General features: G+C 44.7%; 1 protein-coding gene across 1 annotated transcript in view; it reads right to left on the bottom strand.

Annotated features, from left to right (window-relative positions):
• DPP6 (dipeptidyl peptidase like 6) overlaps positions 1 to 8455 on the bottom strand; it is a 417816-nt gene extending 409361 nt beyond the window's left edge. The window contains 1 exon segment of the mRNA XM_036398554.2: positions 7824 to 8455. Within this exon segment, the coding sequence (XP_036254447.1) occupies positions 7824 to 8024 (201 nt within the window). The 5' untranslated portion in view covers positions 8025 to 8455.
• Between the last annotated feature and the right edge of the window lie 14177 nt (positions 8456 to 22632).

Genomic DNA, 22632 nt, shown 5'->3' with positions numbered 1-22632 from the left:
ACTTTAAATCTCCTTTTGCTCAAAGCAAACTCCAAAGCCTTGAAGAGCTGGAAAACTGTCAGAAATGAGTGCTAGATACAACAAAGACTTAAATGTGCCAGACTTCACAATTAGCTTTACACCTGTAATAATATCCATGGTGATAACTCGAACAATTTTTAGTTTTAAAGCCCCTGGGGCCCAAAACCTGAAACTGCAATAGCTCACAAGGCTGTGCCACAGCAGACCATTGCTGCCATAGAGCTGAGATTAATTGTCCATGTGCCACCTCAGCCCTCAATTTTCCATCTGCAAAGTGAACATAATAATAATAATAACAATAACAATAATAATAATAATAATTATAATAGCAGTTTTTAAAGGCCCAGAGACTGCAATTCCTGGAAGAATCTCTGTAATAGCTGAGCTCTACTAACAAGCACCTTGTTTAAAGTAAAATAATTTACACCTCGTAAGTGATAAACAATTTAAAACATATTCAGTTTTCCTGAGCAGAGAGTCACAAAATTGATCTTTTTCTAATTACTTCATACACTTCAGTACCTCTGTGTAAACTTAAATGTTTTCAGAGTGAATGAGGACCAGACCCCTCTCTGTCTCACTCCCTGCCTCCATATTGCAAGTTCTCTGAGGCTTAAAAGCTGTATTAATCTTTGCTGTAATCTTCGGGAAGACTTTCAAGTGCTATTTTGACAAAATAAACAACGAAATATCTCTAAATTAAAGTGCTTAAAAAAAAAGATGCAATTAAATCTCTGGTTGCATGTGGAAAATTTAAGTTCCCAAACACTCTACAGGTGGAAATGTTGTGAAGGACTTTTCTTTCCAGCACAGAGAAACCACTGCCCATTCCCCCTTCAGAACATTTTCCTGGATTGTCCCACCACACTCTCCCTCTGTTCCCTCCTGCACAGCTCTGTGCTGCAAAACATCCATGAGCCCACTGCTCATTCCCACTCTCTTTTATAGTTCTATACTGGCAGTAAAGATTATGGCACAGTGATCTATTCCTATAGATGAATGCAGTGATCTATTTCTATAGATGAATGCACACTCTCAAAATATGCTTTAACTCAGTTAACTCACCCACACTGAATCTTACCAGTACCAAACACCCACAACTTAATGGATACATACAATATTTTCAAAAGTGCATATATCAGTAGAAAAAACGAATCCAAAATGAGTATTTGTGCATCTAACTAGGAAATATATTTCAGTATCTGTTTTTGCTTTGACCACAAATCTTTTGAAACACTTTGAAATGACAAACCTAAATGTTCTGTGTGTACTTTTGAAAAGACACACTGTATCACAACCAATGAGTGAAAATCAGTGCGTGAAAGAGGCTTTTGGAAAAAAAAATTGGCTTTTTTTTTGCTTTCCTTTGAGAGAAAAGAAAAAAACATTCCCTTAAAAGGAAGGTTTATTTCTTCCTCCATGTACTTAAACTATTGCTGAACCCTTTCTTATGAAAATATTTCCACCAGAAGGTGAAAAGGAGAGTTACAAAACTGCCACCAGTTCCAGCAGACCTAGAGAAGGCAGGAAGGAGTTGAAGAACCCCCACGTGTAGGTGTGAGTGTGTAAACAAGGGGGTGGTTGATGTTTCCCTGCAAAATCCAGGAAAAGCCAAGTGCTCCATAGGAACGATGTGATCACCACACGCTGCCACCCCTTGGTCACGGGATGAAAATGTCCACACCTCACGGCACCGTGCTGGGAATCATCCTGCTCACCAGGCAGAACTCCCCCAAAAATCAACCTGCAGTTCATTAACTGTATTAGGAGGGTTTGCTGCACCAGCACAAGCATAAATATATTAGCCCAAAATAACATATAGGTTTTTATTTCACAGGACAAAATCTGCTGACTCTCAAAGAGAATTTTCCAAGCTGGGATACCACCCTAAGGACTGCCTTCAGTCTGGCCTTTCCTAAAACAAAAATACACACAAATGGCCAGAGAACAGCACATACTCACAGATTTATATTTTTTCCCCACCTCCTATGTCTTTAAAACCCCTTGGAAACCACCTTGAGCTGCTCCAGCCCTGGGCTCAGTCTCTGCTTTCTGCACTGGAGCTCCCAGCTCAGAAAGAGAAATAACATGAGCTGAGTACTCTACCTGAAGCACCCCAACCTATGGCACAGTTCACTACTATTAGAGAGATGATTCAGCCTCTTCACACAGTTATTTCTGAATACTTAAAAATACATTTGCTCTGGTAGACTTTTTAGTGTGTGCATCATCACCAAGGCTAGGGAAGACTGCAGAAGCAGAGGCTGATTTTAAACTGGCAGCAAATATCGTAAGTTTGTTTAATTATAGATATAGCCATAAAGCAAAGTGTAAAAACTGTATCACTTGCAGATCAGTGTCCAGTATTCAGTAATCACAAAATACATGATGAGATTCTGTGCAAATATAACCCATGATTTTATGAGGTTTGTAGCTATTCCTTTTGAAGGAAGTTAGCTGCAGTTTTTGCTCCTTTCAAAAGGTGAGCTTACCGAATGTCAGCAGGGCCTACATATTTCCATGGAAATATCCATTCCCACTCTCTGCATCTTAATGGCTGGAGGATAACTGAGTTCAGCTCCAAGAACTCACCAAGAAGATTCTAGGAGAATCTTACCGACTTGAGAATAGGAGATTCTTACAGAGTTAAACAGTTGGTTTTGTCCATACACACAGCAGTACAGATCTATAGATAGACTTCTGGTACAATTCAAGTTGTTATAACTTACAACAAATTCAGGGTTTCTGCAGTCCTACAAACTCCTCTATACAATCAATCCATTCATCTCTTTAGGAGAAAAACAGCCCACTTTTGAAATGCCTGTTGCCTGAAGCCCAGGCCTCAACATTTCTGAGGGTTCTGACACACATTTCTAGGAGGCAATATCTCCTCCTGTTAGACCAATAATGAACTGAAAATTAACACTTTCAATTACATGCAACAGCAAGTCTGCTGTACCAAATTACTTTTTTTCTTTTTTATACTGATGGCTTTGATTCTCACTTTCTCACACTCACTCTGTTAACAAAGGATATTTAATTTACTAAGTCCTTAATTTATCTAAGCACAAAACACAGTTTTACTGAGGCATCTCAAAATGATCTGTATTTATATCTGAATGAAAACCTTCTCAAAAGGTAAATAAGTCTGAATAATCAATTGCAGAACTAATAAAGTATAATATATGGCCAAATGTAGTTTTAGACAAATGTAGAAAAGAAAGAAAAATTCAGAATTCAGTTATTGAAAGAATATCAGAGGAATGAAGGGTTTTGTACTTTGGGACTGGCTTTTTTATACGCTTAGGTCTCCTATTAAAGCCAATAAGAGTTTTGGCTGAGTAATGAACCTGTAAGAATGCAGCATATGTCTTTTCATATAAAAAAATGTTATCATATTTCACTGGAGGATTCAATATTTTTAACAGATAACTTAACAATTAACTTTAAAAAGTACTTCTGTGAGTGACTTATAAAATGGATCAATATTCCACATTACAGGAAAGTGTTGAATTTTTTATGCACCTGATTAATGCATTGTTATCATCCCAGTAATTAAAAGGAGCGGCATTACACACAATCAGCATGATACATCTTACTCAGCACCTCCTGGCAGTTGCCTGCAAAAATTAAACTCATTAATCACTGTGATGCCAAGAAAGAAGCCTGGAAAAGATGAAGAAGCTCTACTTTATGGGAAAACAGTTCTCAAGTCAACATGTAGGAGAAAATCCCTTCCACTGTACAGTATGCAAAGCATTTCTCTCATCAGTCTAAAAGGTAAACCAATCAAAATTACCATTTAAAAGGTAACCTCATTAATCTAAAAGAGAGAATTATGCTAACAAAATTGTATAACCTGCTATACCACCACACTAAACTTAATGAAGAGTTCTCAGAGACGTTTCCTCATCTAAATAAATGCAGTAAAAAACTAATTTTATAACAAGGTAAATTTGTATTCCGAATTTTGTTTAAAGCCTTTGCAATAACTTTAATATCAATGATGCCACTGAGCAAACTAGGAAGTGTTTTTCAGGGGTCATTTATATAGAACCTAATTAGATGAACAATTAACATGAACATTTTGCAAGACTTAATCCAGGTTTTGTTCAGTAGTTAGGTCTACTATATATATATTCTCATATACCTGCGACGAGTTGAATCATAGTAAAAACTTTAAAATTCTAAAAATCACAGTAAAAAAATTAACATTCAAAAGAATGCTGTGACCTCTACTTTGCTGTATTTTTCTGTTACTAATGTTCTCAAGTGTGTCTCAATGGTGCCTGTAGGTCAGCAGTTGTCATATAAAATCATTACTGGTTTTGATTTGAATTTTCTTAGAGAGTTACTACCTCCTTTTAACTCTTTATAGATTTCAAGCAGTATTTTTCCATCAGTAGTTCTTCCAGTGGACAGAATGCTTACTTTCAATACTGTGACCTTCAAAGGCAACATCCTGTCTTTCCCTCTATTTTGTTCTGCACTGAGGTCTGTGCTGGTGCTTAAAAATACAGCACACATATTTCAGCAGGAAAAGTCATCATCAGTAACCCATAAAATACACTCAGTTCTCTCCCCTTTATTAATCACATGGCAAAGTTAGGAACAGAACAGTTTCATTCTCAGGTTGGTTTTGATATTTCCAAGTGTGGGAAGGGAGAAAACCCTTTGTTTCTATACGATTAAGTTCTAGATTCTCCTAATACATTGGTGTCAAAAGATGAAAGAAAAGATGAAAGACAAGGTGAATGTCCCAGTTGTGCAAGACAGAAAACAGAAGTCTAATCTTAGGAAAGAGTTTCCAGTGCTGTCTCCTTAAGCCTTTCCCCATGATGAGCAATAGCACGTACTCCTGGCACCCTGCACAATCAGACCACTCTCCTTGGACCTGTCCCATGGTCTTTGCCAGCTCTCTGCCTTACTTTCCCCCTTCCCTCAAGGCTCTCAGGTCCAGGGATGCATTTGCTCATCCTGAGCGAGCCTGACAGCTGCCACTCTGCCTCTGCTGCTGTCGCCACAGACAAGGGCAGGAGGTCACTGTCAGCTCGCCCCAGCATGGTCCTGGGAGTGTTTGGAGAGCAAACAGCTCCTCTTGACCCGGGACAGGAGGGGTTTGGTACCCTGGACAGCTCCTCCTGACCCGGGACAGGAGGGGTTCGGTACCCTGGACAGCTCCTTCTGACCCGAGACAGGAGGGGTTCGGCACCCCAGACAGCTCCTTCTGACCCGGGACAGGAGGGTTTGGCGCCTCACACAGTTCCTTCTGACCCGGGACAGAGGGGTTCGGCACCGTGGACAGCTCCTCCTGACAGGAGGGGTTCAGTACCCCAGACAGCTCCTTCTGACCCAGGGACAGAGGGGTTCGGCACCCCGGACTGCTCATCCTGACCCGGGACAGGAGGGGTTTGGAACCTCGGACAGATCCTTCTGACCCGGGACAAGAGGGGTTCGGCACCTCGGACAGATCCTTCTGAGCCGGGACAGGAGGGGTTCAGGACCTTGGACAGCTCGTCCTGATCGGGTCAGGAGCGATTCGGCACCCCCGACAGCTCCTTCTGACCCAGGGACAGAGGGGTTCGGCACCTCGGATAGCTCCTTCTGACCCGGGTCAGGCACCCCGGACGGCCGCCCCAGCCCCGCTCTGGTTCAGCACCGCGGACACCTCCAGCCTCCCGTCCCCTCCTGCCGGCGCCTGGCCCCGCGGGCCGGACCCCGCTCCCTGAAACACGCGATTTAAAGACCATTTCCACTGGTTTGGCACGACTTCATCCTCCCGACCTGAAGGACCCTCTGCCAGAGACCACCAGCTCGGGTTTCCCAGTCTCTGCTGAAGGACACCCCTGTGAACTGCCGAGCCACTTTCTCGGACAGGTTGCCCCCTTTAGAAACAATTCACACTAATTGTCCACGTGCTTTAAAGAGTCACCCCAAATCCCTGCTTCTGGGCACAATTTTTTTGCACTTCGTTGCAGAAGACACCAGGCAGGCACAGATAGCAGCGTCCCTCAACAGTGCCCAGCAGTCACTGGGCACCCACACAACTCTGAGGGGATGGGGGAGAATCGGAGGTGGGGAAGAAAAGAAAGGAAAAAAAAAATAAAAGAAAGAAAGAGAGAAAAACTTTCCTTATAGAAGTTTAAGGATATTCTTATTATTACTATTCTGGAGCCTATCAGCAGAAATCCCTCGCACATGCTAAACTGCAGGCTTTCCTCTGCCTCCGAACTCAGCGCTTCTGGTGACCAGAGAAGCGGCTCCAGACATCTGCTGTCTGCAAGTGCAGGAAAGCGAAATTAAAACAATGAGGAAAATGTGCCTGAGCCTAGCCCTGGAGGTGGCACTCCGCTGGCTCGCAGCGACACCTAGAGCCCAGCACACGGCCGGGAAGGGCTCCGTGTCCCCAGCCACACCGAGAGAGAGTCACCAGGGGGTGCGGGCACCCGGGGATGGGCCCGTGTCCTCCTGCACCTGGCCAGGGCCAAGGGACAGCAGTGCCAGGATCGTTGCCGGTGAGCGAGTCACAGGAAGAGTCAGTTCAGGTCCCTGTCACTGCTGTCCCCCGGGGCTGTCAGCATTCAGTCACCTCGGGGAGAGGTTTAAATCGATTGGCCCCATCACTGACAGAAGTGCACTTGCTCTGTGGACCATAAAAGTCTTTACAAAGGGACGGGAGAATGGACAGGGATTTAAAAAGATAAACGGAGGGCATTTCCCTGCATACACAACTCTCTCCTCGGAGTGAAGCAGCCCTGCTGTTGTGGCTTGAAGCTGTGCCTTGCTTGGGAAGGCTCCCAGAGCCAAAGCTAAACCCTGCTGCAAAGCTAACGCGTCCCACTCGGGCAAGAAGTATTTTTAACAGACACAAACATTATTCCCAGCTGCAGCCATTTGCTTCCCCTTGTGTGTGCTTCCACAGAGGAAAAACACACTCAAATCCCTCTGCAAACCTAACACCAGCCAGCCATGTGGAGCCACACGTTTTGATCTATCACTGGCCCTTGTTCTGCGTCTGTCCCCTTCCTCGACACCCCGGAGGAACTAGGGGCAATCGACCCAGACTAGTTTAACTCCATCGGACACAGCAGGCAGCCAGCGGCCTGGATTAGTCACTCGTTACTAAGGCGATATGCAGATGCACCCTTTGAAGGAGCGGAAGGTGCGCGGCCGAAGTTTTCGGCTTCCCCACGGGGGCCCGCCCGGGGGAAGCGGGTAGGGGGGACACAGAGACCCCGAAACGGCTGCTCAGGGGTTAAAAAGTTTCCCTGCTGCCAGGTTAGGAGGAGGCTGACAGGAAGGCGAGGAGGGAGGGACAAGGTGAAGACTTCTGCCCCGGGAGACTGTTAAAGGGTAAAACACGGAATAAAAATTAAAAAAAAATAAATAAATAAAAAAGGGGATGGGGAGCCTTGTCGCGTAGCTTGGGGGCAGCAGGACGGAGCTGGCACATGGCGTTTCCTAAGGTGCTGACCCCGCGCCCCCCAGCCCCGCTCCACGGGAGCGCAGAGCCGCGCAAGGAGCTCGGTACCGGGGAGAGCTGCGGGGCCAGCGCGGGGGCGGGCGGGTCCCGGCTCCGCTCGGCTCCCAGCGGGCTCCGTCCCGGACCATCCCCGGCACTCCAGGGCAAGAGGAGCAGCGCAAACACCCGCCTGGAAAGACGAGCGGACAAACCGCAAGAAATCGCTGCCAGCTTAGAGGGGCACACAGCCATCCCTCAGGACAGGGGGCGGGGAGGGGGGGGCACCCAAAACCCAACCCAAAACCCAACCCAGCCCCACGCGAACCACAGCGGCGCTTACATCCTCCTCCTCGCAGTCACTTCGCGACTGGTACTGGAAGCGGGGCCGGCTGCCTTCCTGTTGCAATGGACGCGGGGTCTTGCCGGCAGCGCCGTCCTCCTCGCTGCTCTGGGCGCCCAGGAGGTGACTCGCTTCGGGGGGAACGGGGAACGAGCGGGAGGTGTTGATCTTCCCGCTGAACCGCTGGTACAGTGAAGCCATGAAGTCAATCCGCGGGAAGCGAGGGAGAGGGAGGGCAAGAGAGCCGCTTCTTTTTTTTCTTCCCCTCCTCTCTTCTTTTTTGGCTACAGCATGCTACACGCGGGTGAGGATCAGTCCCACATCAGTGGGAGGGAGAGAGAGGGATGCTGCTCCCCGGTCCTCTGCACCGGCACCCGGAGAGAAGCCGGGGGGTTCAAGAGAGCAGAGACGGGGGAGTGATGAGTGGAGGAAGAGAGAAGATAGATAAATAAATAATAAAACGCAATCGAGCCGTAACACCACAGGCCCCGGGAATGCTGCACCATCCAGTGTTGGGAAGGGAAAAAAAAATAGAAGAGAAAAAAAATAACCAAAACACTCCACGAAGACGTACCCCCGATAATGGCGCCTGAGTGGATCAGCATTAAATGTGCTTTGGGGGTGTGCGTGTGTGTTTGCAAAAGGAGGGAGGAAAAAAAAAAAAAAAGGAAGGGGGGCTGGCTCAATCGCTGGCTGTCAGCGGCTCCCCAGGCAGAGGTGGCGGAGCAGTCGCCTCCGAGGTCGCATACCAACAGTGTGCACAAGCGAGAGGCAGAGTGACAGAGTGTGTGAGACGGAGTGGAAGAGGCTGGGAAGCCTCATTCAAAGCACGTTGCTCTTCTTGGGAAGGAGGGCTCTTCTACGATCATCTCCTTTTCGGTACCTTCTGGGGCTGGGATTTTTTCCTGCCTATTTTTTTTTTTTTTTTCCCGGGGAAACAACTCAAAAAAGAAAAAAGATGAAAAAAAAAAAAAAAAAGGCAACAGACACCTGATCGCCAGCCGAGAAAGAGAAAAAAGAGGTGGGGAGGGGGAAGGCGAGGCTGGGAGGCGGGACCGGCGGCTGGAGGGGCTCTGGGAGGCCGCTGGGCGCGGAGTGGCTCGGCCCCGAGGAAGGGGCGAGGGGAGGGAGGGCGAAGCCTCCCCCCTGCCCTGCCCTGCCCCAGCGGGCTCAGCCCGGCAAGCGGGCACTGCCCGGGGCCCGTCCCTCCGCCCGTCCTCCGTCCCCCCACGGCCGGGGAGAGGAGGGAGAGCAGGCGATGGTTGCGGCTTTTTTGGAGGTGGTCGTTGTCGTCGCTTTTTAAAATAATCCGGTAAATCGCGTCTCTTACTATTTTTGTATTAATTCATTTTTGCTGCATTAAAACGTGCTTCAGCGCCCCTCAGTGGAAATCCGCCCAAAGCTGCTCCCGGCGGCTCCGGCCGGGGATAAACAACCGCGATCGCGGCGGCGGGGATGGAGCGGGGCTGGGCTGGGGCCGGGGCTGGGATCGGGGTTGGGGTCGGGGACACGCCGGGAGCCCCCGGCACGGCCTTTGCTCGGGGCCGCCGAGCCCCGCTCGCCCAGCCCGGGAGCCGCGGGCGCCGCTCCGAGCTCCGGGCGGTGACACCGGAGCTGCCAGCGAGGCACGGCCCGGGCGGTGACACCTGGAGCTGCCAGCGAGGCACGGCCCGGGCAGGGACACCGGAGCTGCCAGCGGTGACACCGCACACGGCCCGGGCGGGGACACCGGAGCTGCCAGCGGGGCACGGCCCGGGCGGGGACACCGGAGCTGCCAGCGGTGACACCGCGCACGGCCCGGGCGGGGACACCGCGCACGGCCCGGGCGGGGACACCGGAGCTGCCAGCGGTGACACCGCACACGGCCCGGGCGGGGACACCGGAGCTGCCAGCGGTGACACCGCGCACGGCCCGGGCGGGGACACCGGAGCTGCCAGCGGGGCACGGCCCGGGTGGGGAAACCGGAGCTGCCAGCGGGGACACCGCACACGGCCCTGGCGGGGACACCGCGCACGGCCCGGGCGGGGACACCGCACACGGCCCGGGCGGGGACACTGGAGCTGCCAGCGGTGACACCGGAGCTGCCAGCGGGGCACGGCCCGGGCGGGGACACCGGAGCTGCCAGCGGTGACACCGCACACGGCCCGGGCGGGGACACCGCACACGGCCCTGGCGGGGACACCGGAGCTGCCAGCGGGGACACCGGAGCTGCCAGCGGGGCACGGCCCGGGCGCGGACACCGGAGCTGCCAGTGGAGTCCTGCCCGGCCAGCCCAGCGCGGCTGCTCCGGACAGAGGGTGACAGTTCCTGTTGCTCCAGCACCAGGCACAGGGGTTTCCATAGCAACAGATGCTTAGGTTAAAAGGAAGGTGGCAGAGGTGGTGTCCCCTCTTCTGCTCTGCAGAATCCTCCCCTTTGACCTCTAAATTTGCCAGAGTTATTGGGATCACAACACACAAAGCACAAACCGGTGTTTGCTCATTCCCATTGAGAAACTTGCTGCTTTAGAGCACACAAACTTCATTATAATTTAACTAGTGGATTTTATGGGCTAAAATTCCGTTTCTAAACACTATTCTTGCTTAAAGTGTTAGTTGTTAGGATAATACCATCTCTAATATATGTCATTTCATCAGTCTTAAAAAACCCACTTCAGTAGATCATGTATACAATATTCTAGAGTGCAACGATTCCCCCCTCCAGGATTTCAGTAACTGCCTGATCAAAAATCACTTTGTGTCTGATTAGTTTCATCCACTCCTTTTTATTTGTGCCTTCAAAGTCAGGCATGAAATGTCTTAACATTTAGATGAAAAGGGAACCTTATCTCATCAGGAGAGAAAACAAAAACAAACGCTCTATCTCCTTCCTGATGGAACTTCAAAGAAGGAATCATTTTGATCTTCACAACTGAGATGCTGACATTTAATTAAAAAACAAGATGAGCACACAATGCTCTGAAGCAAAGGTCTGGCTTCTAAGTCATAGTGACATCCATCATAACAAAGGTAACTTTCCAAAAGCCACTTGGGCCCCTTGTAACTTCTGTTTCAGGCACAAATTGATTACCAAAAATCTGGACACATAGCTCAGATAAATTCCACCTCAAACTGCAATAATGATATTTGGAATAGTTATGGCCATATGATATTTGTAATTGGTGACAAATAGCACTGGAAAAAAAAAAGGAACAAGAGAATAAAATTAAAAGAAATAATACATTTTTAACTTCTAAGGAAAAACTAGGACACAAAGGAATAATCAAAGAAAGCCACAAAAAGGCAAGACAAAACCACTAGGCAGGAAAGAACAACAAAGATTAAATGCCTGAATTAAAAAGTTTCAAAGAAAGTACAGAAAAAAGAAAACATTCAGCATCACAGCCCAGTTCAAAACCAAAAGAACCTCTAAGGACCAATTCAGATCTAGATACATTGTGAGCTTAATTGTTAAGAACCAAGATTTCACATAATTGAGTTTGCTTAGTCATGCACACATATATTGGACATGTATGTGTGTACACAATTCCTGGAAAAATTATATTAGGGGAACACAGAATTGCAATGTCAAATACTTGAAAAGCTCAGTAAAAAACAAACAGCCAAATGGTTCTCATCCACCAAGAGATCCTGATCATGTAGCTTTGGGCTGTGATTCATTCACCCAAAAATACATAATTACAGCTATTTAAAGGCACTTCTGATTCTAGCTCTCCCCTCCATGACAAACCAGGGACAGAAGAAACAATTTAATGCTGTTTTCTGTTATCATGGTGAGTGAAGGATGTTTGCACCAGTTGGGAACTGCAAGACACATTTCTGTCACCCTGTTCCAGCCAGAGTGACCTTGTGTGGAAGGGCTTTGCAGGCAGCTGGAGGCAGAAATATCTTAAATAAGCCCCTGCAACAAGATGCACCAGGATCAGTCTGTCAATGCCATTGCTGAAAGCAGGAGGATTTTTCTGAGTCATAGGGACCCAGATGATTGCATTAGAGACTCTGGAGAGCACTCCAGCCTGCCAGGGCACAAGTTAGCTCAGATGTCCCTGCAAATGTGTTATGGTAGCCCTGGCTGCCTGCTAGGGAGGGAGCCCAGGGCTCCTGAGGCTCTGCTCAGGGCTGGAAGCACGTCTCCCCTCCACCTGCAAGCCCTGGGTAATGTGCTGCTCATCTGTGCATGACTGGGAGCACAAAGTCCTCTACAATGTCCTGGTTATGTGACCAGAGAGTGGCACACAAGCTGCACAAAGACAGGGCATGGAAAACATGGAGCCAAAACCAAGAAACGCAGGAAACATGGAGACATGGCAGCAAAATGGCACTAAACAAACACCACTTCAGGAACTGGGGATGTATCACAGCTAAAGACCTTCCCCGCCCAAGGCAAGACTTGAGAAGTGAGCAATTTGTGTTATGAAACATGTGTAAAGAGGCAAAATATTTCAAAAGTACGAACATAAGGTTCTTGTCTTTAAACACACATCCTGCATGTAAGGAAAATCCTTCCCCTAAACCCTGCAATAGATCCCAAGATAAAAATCAAGGCATTTCAAAACAAACAGTGTCCTCAAGCGTCTTTTAGTTGTATATTTAATTCAGTATCCAAAGTTTTGAAGGGAGGTTTGATTCCTAACTAGTGACATTTCCATCAAAATAAAGTGTGTTAGTTAAGACATTTTCCCTGCAGCACCAAAGTATGTTTTACTGACATTTTTAAAGCATTCAGAAAAAAATGACACCTTTTTCTCCCCATCTTGTATAAATAAACAGTGTGCCCATATTTCAGCACTATTAATGTAACACAATCAAAAGCAAGTCAAACCCAAGCCCTTCTGCCTTTAAAACTTTACATTAAATATTTGTTTTCAGACAAATCAGCTCAGAATAACATTGGCAAAGAAACAATCCTGCAATATTACTCCTGGACATTTTTTATTTAGATATAACTTCTATCTGTCAGAGAATTCATGCATTGTTATTCATGTTCCATTCCTCTTTCTGACAAAGCAATTTATGAGCTTGCCATCTAAATAATATAGTTTGTTGCAGACAGAGCTAAACATGTTTCTCGTTTTCGAGTGGTGATAGCTATTAAGCAGCTGATTAGTGTATTTTTTCAACAAAAGATTTTTTCAATAGTTCAAGTACACTTTTTATTATTTGAACTATTATAGTTTCATTTTCCAACAAGCTTGTAAAGGAATTTTACAATTTCCTGATTTTTTTTTAATATCACTCCCAAAAAGGACCAAGTTAATATTTTCTCTTTAAATGACTGTATTTATTAATATAAAACACCTGGGGTTTTTATAATAGCAACTGTCTAGGCACTAGAGAGACAAAGATACAATATTTTAACTCCTATTACCATGGTCAGCCAAGATAAAATCATCAGCTCATGAATCTCTAATGGCCCCAGGCTTATGCCTCCTATACATCTGCTGCCTGGTGTCAACTGGAAACCCAACCAAACCAGAACAAGAATTCCCTTTCCAGTGTCAGTCCCTGAGGACACACTTGATCATTCATTTTGATTTAATGAGTGTGCTGGGGGGAGCACTGCACTGTGGCAAGATGTGACAGTAGAGCTGCAGAGGGGCACTGGACATTGTAGAGTTGGTAGGCTGAGTGCTCACTTTCTTAGCTCATCATTTGTGCCAGCAGCATCTCAGAGCAAGTGATAGAGAATGCAGCATTGGACAGCAAGTGAGGACATAGAGACGCATATTTCTCTCTGGAATCACACACTATTCAGAAAAATAACTATGCAGGCCTTATAATGATTAAAAATAATTAAAACAAATTAAAGCTCCCAAATGAACAAGGAAGCTCTGCAGGCTGGACTAAGAGAAACATTGGTAAAATTAGTTTTCTGGGCACCACAAGAATAATGCAGTCTTCCACAAGTGGTGGAATGAAGGCTCTTGTGGGGAATAGAAAACACTGATACTCAAGTACTGGGAATAATAGACAATGGTGGCTTCACAAGATACAAGATTTTGGGGGAAAAAGAAAGTAGGCTGGAAGAAAAGGCTCTTCAGGAGAAGAAATGGGCCAGAGGGAGCCAAGAAGAAAAAAAAAAAATCAGAAGCATATAGAAGAGGCAGGGACACAGTGAAGTACCAGGAGGGCTGAGAGAAAAAGGAGATGAAGATGAGTGAGGTCAAAGAGGCAGAGAAGAAATGGACCAAAACTGTCAGAGATGGAAAGCACCAATGTGCCTGGGGAGCAGGGAGCCAGGCTGGGCTGGTACAGGGTTAAGTGAGCCACACAATGGAGCCTTGTCCAAACCAGGGAGATCAGCTGCTGCAGAGGGCAATTCCAACACCTGGTGGATGAATGTTCTCTCAGGGGTCAGCAAGACAGGTGATTTTAACAAGTAAGAGTCCTGGTGCCCACCAAGGCCTAATTAAATGAAATCAAAAGCAGGTAGCTGAATATCAGCAGGTTCTTCCCTGTAGTGTGAGCAGGACTGTGTCCAAAGGAAATGGGTGAAAGTCCTAATGCTGAGGGCACTTATAAATAGCCTGAGTATGAGGCATTAGAAAATGTGCTGTAAGGCATAATCCTGCCAACTGGCAAAAGTATAGATCACATGAGCAAGAAGGTCTTTCCCATATGTTTTTTTTTATGATTTTGCAGTTGGTGCAGAGGTGATGAAAGGCAGGAAAAAAAGAAACCAACACAGAAGAGAGGAGTTGGAAACAATGGTTGTGCAAGTGCTAAAAAAGGTGCTAGAAAAGGTTATGCCAAGCCTAAGGAAAAGAAACTACTGATGTACCTGTGTTTGTACAGCTGCACACCACATCAGGGTCCTGGCTTAGCCCCATAGCTGGTACTGACATCCATACCAATAGAATTTGTACTGCAGACTGTCTTTCTTGTCTAACATTAACATTCTGTCTTTGGGAGCTTTATCTGAGAGAAGTTAGGATGAGATCCCAATTCTGTGTCTCCAAGAGAAGCCAGGAAGTGGAGCATTACAGATAAATACGTCTTTCTTTGGATGCCATGAGCTGCTGGCATCCATGTGAGACTTGGCCAACATTCCTGAGCTGATCTCCAACAGGCACATTCCTCTCTGCTGTGTAACCTGCCAGGGTTTGGTACTCAAGTCAGATATGCCATGACAGCAACCAGGTTGCCTGATTAATCTGACCTCTCAAGGGGGTTTTCAGAAAGAAAAGGGAACATATTTGTCTTCAGAAAGGCAAAGCAGGCTGTTGGAGGTCTATCAGAAATGCAACCATCTTGCAAAAGCATCCCTCTGTCACCTCAGACAGACTGACCCAAGGCAAGAGATACACTCAGCCCTAGATGTGAAAGGTTCCTGCTCCATTTGTGTGCGTGAGCCACATCTGCACATCCTTAATTGCCCAAGGTGGGAGAAGCTGATGCAATTCCTGCCTAATTCACCACTGTAAAATTGGCAGCACACAGAAGCAAAATACCTTGGAGAAATTCTGAATTTCCACTTCCCAAAAAGCACTTGTGCATGAAGAATCTTGGAGAAGCAGAAGGAATTTAATGAGTTAGCATTTCAAATGCATGCCACAAGATTCAAAGGGAGCAGACAAGACAAAATAATTTAACTTGAAGACTTTTTATTTTTTTCTAATACAAAGATTTCTTTAAACAGATCTGACTCCTTAGACAAGCTGTCACTAAATTCACAGGTTTTTTTTTTTTTTTTTTTTGTTGCTTGGAAGAGAACTAAAACCTAGATTTACTAAAAGACTCAGGGGATGTAATGACACAATTTTAGGTTTTGGAACCCCCCAGATGAAAGGAAACCCTAGAGAGAAATATGTACATGCAAGGAAAAAAGTATCTTTGGAGAAATGGACATCTCAAAAAGGCTACCTTAGGCTAACCAAATATCCTCCCACTCCTTTGTTCTCCTTCTGGCCCTGCCAGACATATGTTTCTTCCTCCAGTTTGGCACAGATTCAGCATATTCAAATGTTCTTCTCTTGCAGCATTTAGAGAGAAAGGAGCAATAATGGAGGTTTGTAAAACCCCTCCCTGTGAGGAGCATGTTGGATATTTTCTAGGAATAAATACCAGATCAGGCAAATTTAAAGGCTGTAGGTACAATTCATCCCAGTTTCTGCCTCCCAGCAGGATTACAGGCAGGTGAGGAGCTGTTGTGGGATGTCTTCATGGGCAGTTCTGAATATGCAGAATTGACACTGGGGCTACTTGAGGAGGTTTTCAGGCTGAACAGAAAGCACCTGATGAGTTCCAGTCATCTGGAGCTAAGTAGGCTGTGAACAGCAGTTTTATAGATCGCAGCTCTAGATTAACTGTCTGAAGTCCCCTGAAATCACCTTAAAGTAAATAATGTCATTTTGGATTTGGGACTAATTTAAATTGGTTGATACTGGTGCTTCTTCACTCTCAGTGCTGGTGCATGTTCTTTCCTGCCTGCCTCTTCGCCTTCATAAATTGATTGAGGAAAAAAGCTTACAGGCTTGCTCATTGTTTTTAAAGCACAAATTACACAGTTTGTCCAATTCACCTGTCTCAGTAACATAAAGTCAAAAATGGCTGAGGAAGTTATTTTAAAGGTTTGTAAATGTTTCTGGTCAAGTGCCATTATGTAACAACAAATATACAGAATTATATATGGCTGTCAAACAGTGCATTCATTTTTTTAAAAGGTGGGAGACACAAGGACAAGAATACTGAATTGGAGACTAATAGATTACATCTTTACCTGTTTAAAAAAATTTTATGACCAAAGATGTTTAGGGTCAATAAACAAGCCAACCAATGAGAGGTTTTCATTTTAAACATCTCTTAGGATGTACCTGGATTAAACTCACCAACATATGTGCTTTTTTTTAATTTTACTTCACTCTTTCAACATATGCCAGAGGCACTAAACTTTGCAAGGGTAGTCAGCAATGTGAGGTATTGGAATACACACTGGAATTATCAAAATCAGATCAGTGATGATATAATCAATATGAGCTGCTGCTGCTTTGGAAAATTCCAGGGGATATTCACATGAACCTTGATGTATTCACTGCATGAACCTAAATTTAGGGGCATTATATTTCTAGTTTCTAGTTAAACTGACAGAGATCTTATTGGCTTAAGTAATATCTTTAAAAAACAAATAAACACAATGCTTTGTGAAACAAGGCAGGCACACACCTAGTCACTCCTGATTTAGAGATAGATCTATAGAGATAGATCTATATTATTTTCATATGCCAAGGAATCACAAAAGCATGTCAAGTGAACTGAAGAAAGTATTTAGAGATGTTCAATAATTTCACCACACAGATAAAAGCAATTCAGGACTCCACTAACTGAGAAAATACAAACTGCTTCATCATTATCTGAATAAGAGTGTGACAAAGGCAATCCTGGAAAATTCTGAATGCAACTGATCATTTCAAACCTCTAGAAAAGGTTTGCTCTTCCAGAGAAGAATTATTTAATTCCCTCCAAATTATACAAGAGCACAGCAGCATTCAAATCCTCCTGTTCCTCTCCACAAAAGCAGGCAAACAGCAACCAGGCAGCTAAAAAATGTCACAAGAGGGTCCAAAATGCAGCTGTTGAGTCCATCATAGTTTCTGCAACACAACTTCAGCAGCACAACCAGAGCAGCATTTTGTAAAAACACCAACACCTTAATCCGATTGTTGAAAATTGAGGCCACATGACTTAAAGAAGTAACTTCTAATGAAACATCACTTGATACACTGGTTGATGCCAGCCCTCCAGGAACCTTATCAGCAATGGGCAGAGGGAACCAGCATCACCATTTATCAGGAATTTATGGTTCTTAAATCACTGAATTGTTTCTCAATGCTACGTCTTCAATGATTTTATATAAACAACCACAATGTAACCTTCTTCAGCTTCATGAGGCTGAGAGAATTTTACCATTTTTCTGTGGAAATTGCTTATTCTAGCCATTATTCACCAATTTAAATATATCTTTGCCTATCCAGTAACTTGGCAAAACAGAATGCGCTGCTGATTCTGGGGGTGATAATTATAGTGAAAATTTCCTTTACTGAGAAAAGAGCACCCCCATTCAAAGGTGTCTGTCCTTCTATTGGTACTGCTTGGTATTTTTGGAAGTGGATGATGCTTCAAAAGCAACGAGCATGGCCCAGTTGTGTCACCCAGAAACATACGGGTCCTTGAAGATGGAGCACACGTGGTACCGGCACTTGCGGTGCATTATGACAAATGGAGGCAACAACTTGTCAGAGGTGGAAATGTTTGCTGGAAAACAGAGATGACATAAGCAGAAAGTAGGACAGCCACCCCAAAATGGGGCAAAACTGTTTTGGCTGGAATAGGACATGCAGGAATTTAATTTACCTGGGATTTTCCTACAAAAACCATCTGTCGTATCTTGAAACGCAGAGCGCTTTCTTTGTGTTAAAGAACTTGCAAGAAAGTTTTGGAAACTGGCTTGTATCGGGGCTCAAGTCCAATAAGGAATATTTGAGGGAGCTGAGGGTATTCTTCTGGAGGAAAGGAGGCCCAGGGGAGATCTTATTGCTTTCTACAGCTCCCTTGGAGCAGGTTGTAGCCAGGTGGAGATTGGTCTCTTTTCCAAGAAACAGGATGACAGGGAACAGTCTTAAGTTGAGCAGGGGAGATTTAGACTGGATATTACAAAATATTTCCTCATGAAAAGGGATGTCTATCTAGCACTGGACCAGGCTGTCCAGAGCAGTGGTGGAGTCATTCTCTGAAGGAATTTAAGGTGTAGATGTGGCACTTGCGACATGGTTTAAAGGTGGGTCAGCAGTCGGGATCAATGATCTTTTCCAAACTAAACAATTGTATGATTACATGATCCTATGGAAAAGGAAAGAAAACACCTGAAAGGGGCTCAAATCTTTGGAATTTCCCAGACTCTTAAACCTGAAATAGTGTGGCTTTTCAGAACACTCGTGGAGGCCTATTTCTAAATAAGTACAGTGGTAATCATTTAATCTTTGGTCTGCTTTTGCCAGGGAGCTGCAGAGGAGCCCCTGCTTTATCTGGAATGCTCCTGAGCTCCTGATCCAGGCATGAGGGACTCCCTGTGACCATGACTGAACCTTGACAGGGATTCTCACGCTGAGCTTAGCTCCCCCCTCCACCACAGGCAATTCTCTAGCCAGGCCACCTAGTTTAAGAGGCAGCAGAAGCTGCCTGCCCTGCCACCTTGCAAGCCCCACACGTGCCCCAAAATGTCACAAAATAGGTTTGTGGGTCAGCTGCAGTGTGGGCTGCCTGCACATCCCAGCTTAGTACTGCAGCCATGGTGGGAGAGGCCCGACTGCACCTTTCTGCTTATTTTAGGAGCAGCCTAAGGCAAGTTTACAAAGCAATCTCTCTCTTTTGCTACCAGTAGTGCTTTTCTATAGGAAAAAAATACAATAAAAAAGATCACACTGTGATTTCTAAGCTGACAGCAGGCCTTTAAGATCAGAGCACAGACGTTAAATTAAATATATTCCATCACACAAAGTTTTTGTCTATTATATAGCTCATATTAGAAAATAGTTGTCATTTCTTTATCAGATCCCTTTGGAATCACACTGCTGTTGGACCCTGCCCTCTACTGACATGCTTCTCTTCTGAACACAATGCAGTCTCTTATAGAGATGGCAACCTAGATGGCACATTTAAAATGAGTCTTTTTTTTCAAAAGAGAGGTTAAAAAAAAAGACAGGAGGACAAAGTTTACAATTCTAGTGATGTCTATTTTCTATAGACATCAATTCTCAAATAGCTGAGAGAGGGCAAAAAAGAAAAAATAAATTTAAATTAAATATTAATAATAATCTGAAGAAAATTCATTTGGATCAATACAATTTTATAAATAAGAGTCTGGACTGCCTTCTACCCTCCAGAAATAAAACTGAATTTTTTATCATGTTTTTCAAGCCTGTTCTCTGAGTTTGATCCAGAAAAGACACCAGACATGGAAGAAAGGGATGATAAACCAGCAGCTGTGCCATTCTGCTAACCCACAGCGTTAGCACACAGGGCACAAAGCAGCTTTGGGGGTGAGGGAGCACTTCCACTCCCCCACCTGTGCACTGTGTCCAGTACAAATTAAGCAGCAAGAGAGTATCTGTGATACCTGTTTTCACTTAAAGCCCTTAAAGCAGAGGCAACACCCATTAAGACTTACAGTAAATTTTTGAGATGAAATTTCTCGTCAGTGTTTTAGAGGCCAGTGGAGCTGAGGGATTTGTTCATGTAGGTCTGTCCTGGGGGCAGGAGGGTGCACAGGCTTTTTGTCCTTTGGCCTTTTGTTTTACAGGGTAATGACTCTTGTTACTGGGAAGGCTCAGCAGAATTAGAAGGAGATGAAACCTCAGGAGAGGTGCTATTTGCTAATTTTGGAAGCAACAAGGCCCCAAACCAGGGCTATTCATCTGATCTGGTGCCCAGCTGCTTGTTTAAAATAGACAGCTAATAGAAAAAGAACTAAAGCACATGGATAGCAAAAATTCCTTAAGAACTGGCATTCATTCTTCTTAAGTCATTGCTATAGATGTCACTGGGGTTGGTGTGTGTGCTCAAGAAATTGTGTTTCTTATGCCACAGTTGTTCCATGTTGTACCACAGTCTGAGGAAAACCCTAAGTGCTGGTTTCTCTTTCTATAGGGTTCTCAGGTTATTTATTCTAGCCAAAAGCCAGAGTTACTGCAGGCACAGAGAACACTTTATATCCTCCATAAAATCATTTGACAATCCAAGGAAAACTTCCCTGAGACTGTTGTGCAGATCCCAGTGTGATTAATTGTATTTAGTGGGTACTTCACCTGAGTAAGGACTGCAGGGTCTGACAATACCTGAGCATTGAAATTATCCATAAGCCTAGAAATAAATATTTGGGGAAAAAAAAACCAACTGTAAACACAGATCAGCATCACCACTTGAGGGTGCTGCAGTAGTTCTTAAGTATCAACTCAAAGATGTGCTGCCAAGCAGGTACTGTACACAGAGCTACGCCACAATAATTCACCTAATTACCTCCTTGGAGGCACTCAGAGCATTTGGAGCTAAATTAGCACAAAATACTGCTGAACAGGAGAGCCTCTTCTGAAATAGAGGTTTAAAATCCTAAAAATCTTCCTAACCAACTGCAGTGATAAAATAGGATTCTCCTTCAAAAGAGCTGGGAAAAGGAAAAATTATGTCAAACATAAGAGGACTCTCAATTACACAAGCACATGCATTTCCAGCTTCAAGAAATTCATTACAAGTATAAATTCTCAGCTCTGCACACACATTTCCTTTGACTGTAATACAAGTGAGTATTTTTCAAGGCATATCAAATTGATTTTGCTATAAACTATTGCAGGATTATAGCCTCTTTGAATAGTCTCCACTACAGGAAACACACAGAACTGGTCTCTGTGGGAAATACATTGAATAGTCAGTAAAACACAAAGCAATATCAAAATACAGTAGAAAATGTTCCAAAAAAGCCACAGCAACCTAAATGAAGAGCCTGTGTCAAACATAATCTAGGATTCTCCTATTATGTAGAAATGCCTTTCTATAATAACAAAAAAAAAACCCACAACATTATTTGCTTGTGAGGATATAAAAACATGAAAAAATGATAATGATGTATCTTTTGAAATGTATGAAATCACTTTGTATGTAAAAGCAGAGTGACTGAAATGAGATCTCATTTGTAAAGTTTGTCCAATTGCAGTTTTTTCATCTGACTCTTCTCAGGTACTCAAGAGAGCTGGTCAGGAGCTATTTCGTGATACTCTTGGGAAATGCTGACCCATCCAAGTTAAACTGATGGTGGTAAAACAGCTAGTTTAAAAGAAAATTCCCTGATCAAAGACATTGGTGGAGGGGGATTTATTACTTAAGGTAAGAAGATATAAATCAGCCACTTTCAGCCTGAATATAACAGCAATTTATATCCCTAAGTAAAGTGATTTTGAAATTTGAATGAAGAATGGAAAAAAAAAATGAAATCGCTTAAGTTGAACCAAACTAATTTGACTCCTTGGCTTGGCACAGAGCAGACAATTGCAAGACTTATCACCCATCCCAGCTCAGCAGAAAAGTTTTTGAAGCCTCGAAGCCTTAGTTTCTCTCAGCTCTGACCTCCTCACCCACTAGATGTTCTGAAATTTTCTTTCTGAAACTATTGGAAATGATGATGATTACCTGGACCTTGACCTTGAAGTCAAAGTGCTGCAAAAATCAGCTGGAAGAGTAAGAGTGCCCTGGTGCAGGGCTGAGCACAACCTGCAAACAGGTAAGCACTGTCAGAACCCAGGACCTTCCTCTGACTTCCCTGGAGGACTCCAGACCCTGGCAGGGGGCTCAGAGACCCTGGCACAGGGTCAAAGACACCTGTGCCTTTGATTTTAGCCCATGGAAACAATTACCAACTTTGTGTGAAGAGTTACAAGCCACAAGGGTTTGGATAGAATGATAGTGAATTTATCACAGAGGGAAAAAGTAGAATTTTGGGGATTTAGAATGGGGGTTCAAGAGGCAAGATGGAGGAATCTGGGCGTGTCCTGTCCTTCTTCTTCTTGTCCTCCATCTTCTGCTGTGATGGTGACACTTTTGGATTGGTTTAGGGCAGAGACAGACTGTCTAACATAGGTGATGGGTATTGGAAAATTATTGTAAATAAAGTACACATAGCTCTTAGTATAAAAAGCTAACACCACCTTGAGGGTGGTCACTGTGCCACAACCCAACCTGCTGGACAGACCTCAGCAGGTCAGAGAAAGAATGGAACAGATAAGAGAAAATAAACAACCTTGAAAAGCAGATCTGAAGAATCTCGA

The sequence above is a fragment of the Molothrus ater genome, chromosome 1 (assembly GCF_012460135.2).
Source record: "Molothrus ater isolate BHLD 08-10-18 breed brown headed cowbird chromosome 1, BPBGC_Mater_1.1, whole genome shotgun sequence".
NCBI lineage: Eukaryota > Metazoa > Chordata > Aves > Passeriformes > Icteridae > Molothrus > Molothrus ater.
The sequence above is the reverse complement of the archived record's forward strand: the minus strand, read 5'-3'. Positions and strand labels throughout refer to the sequence as shown.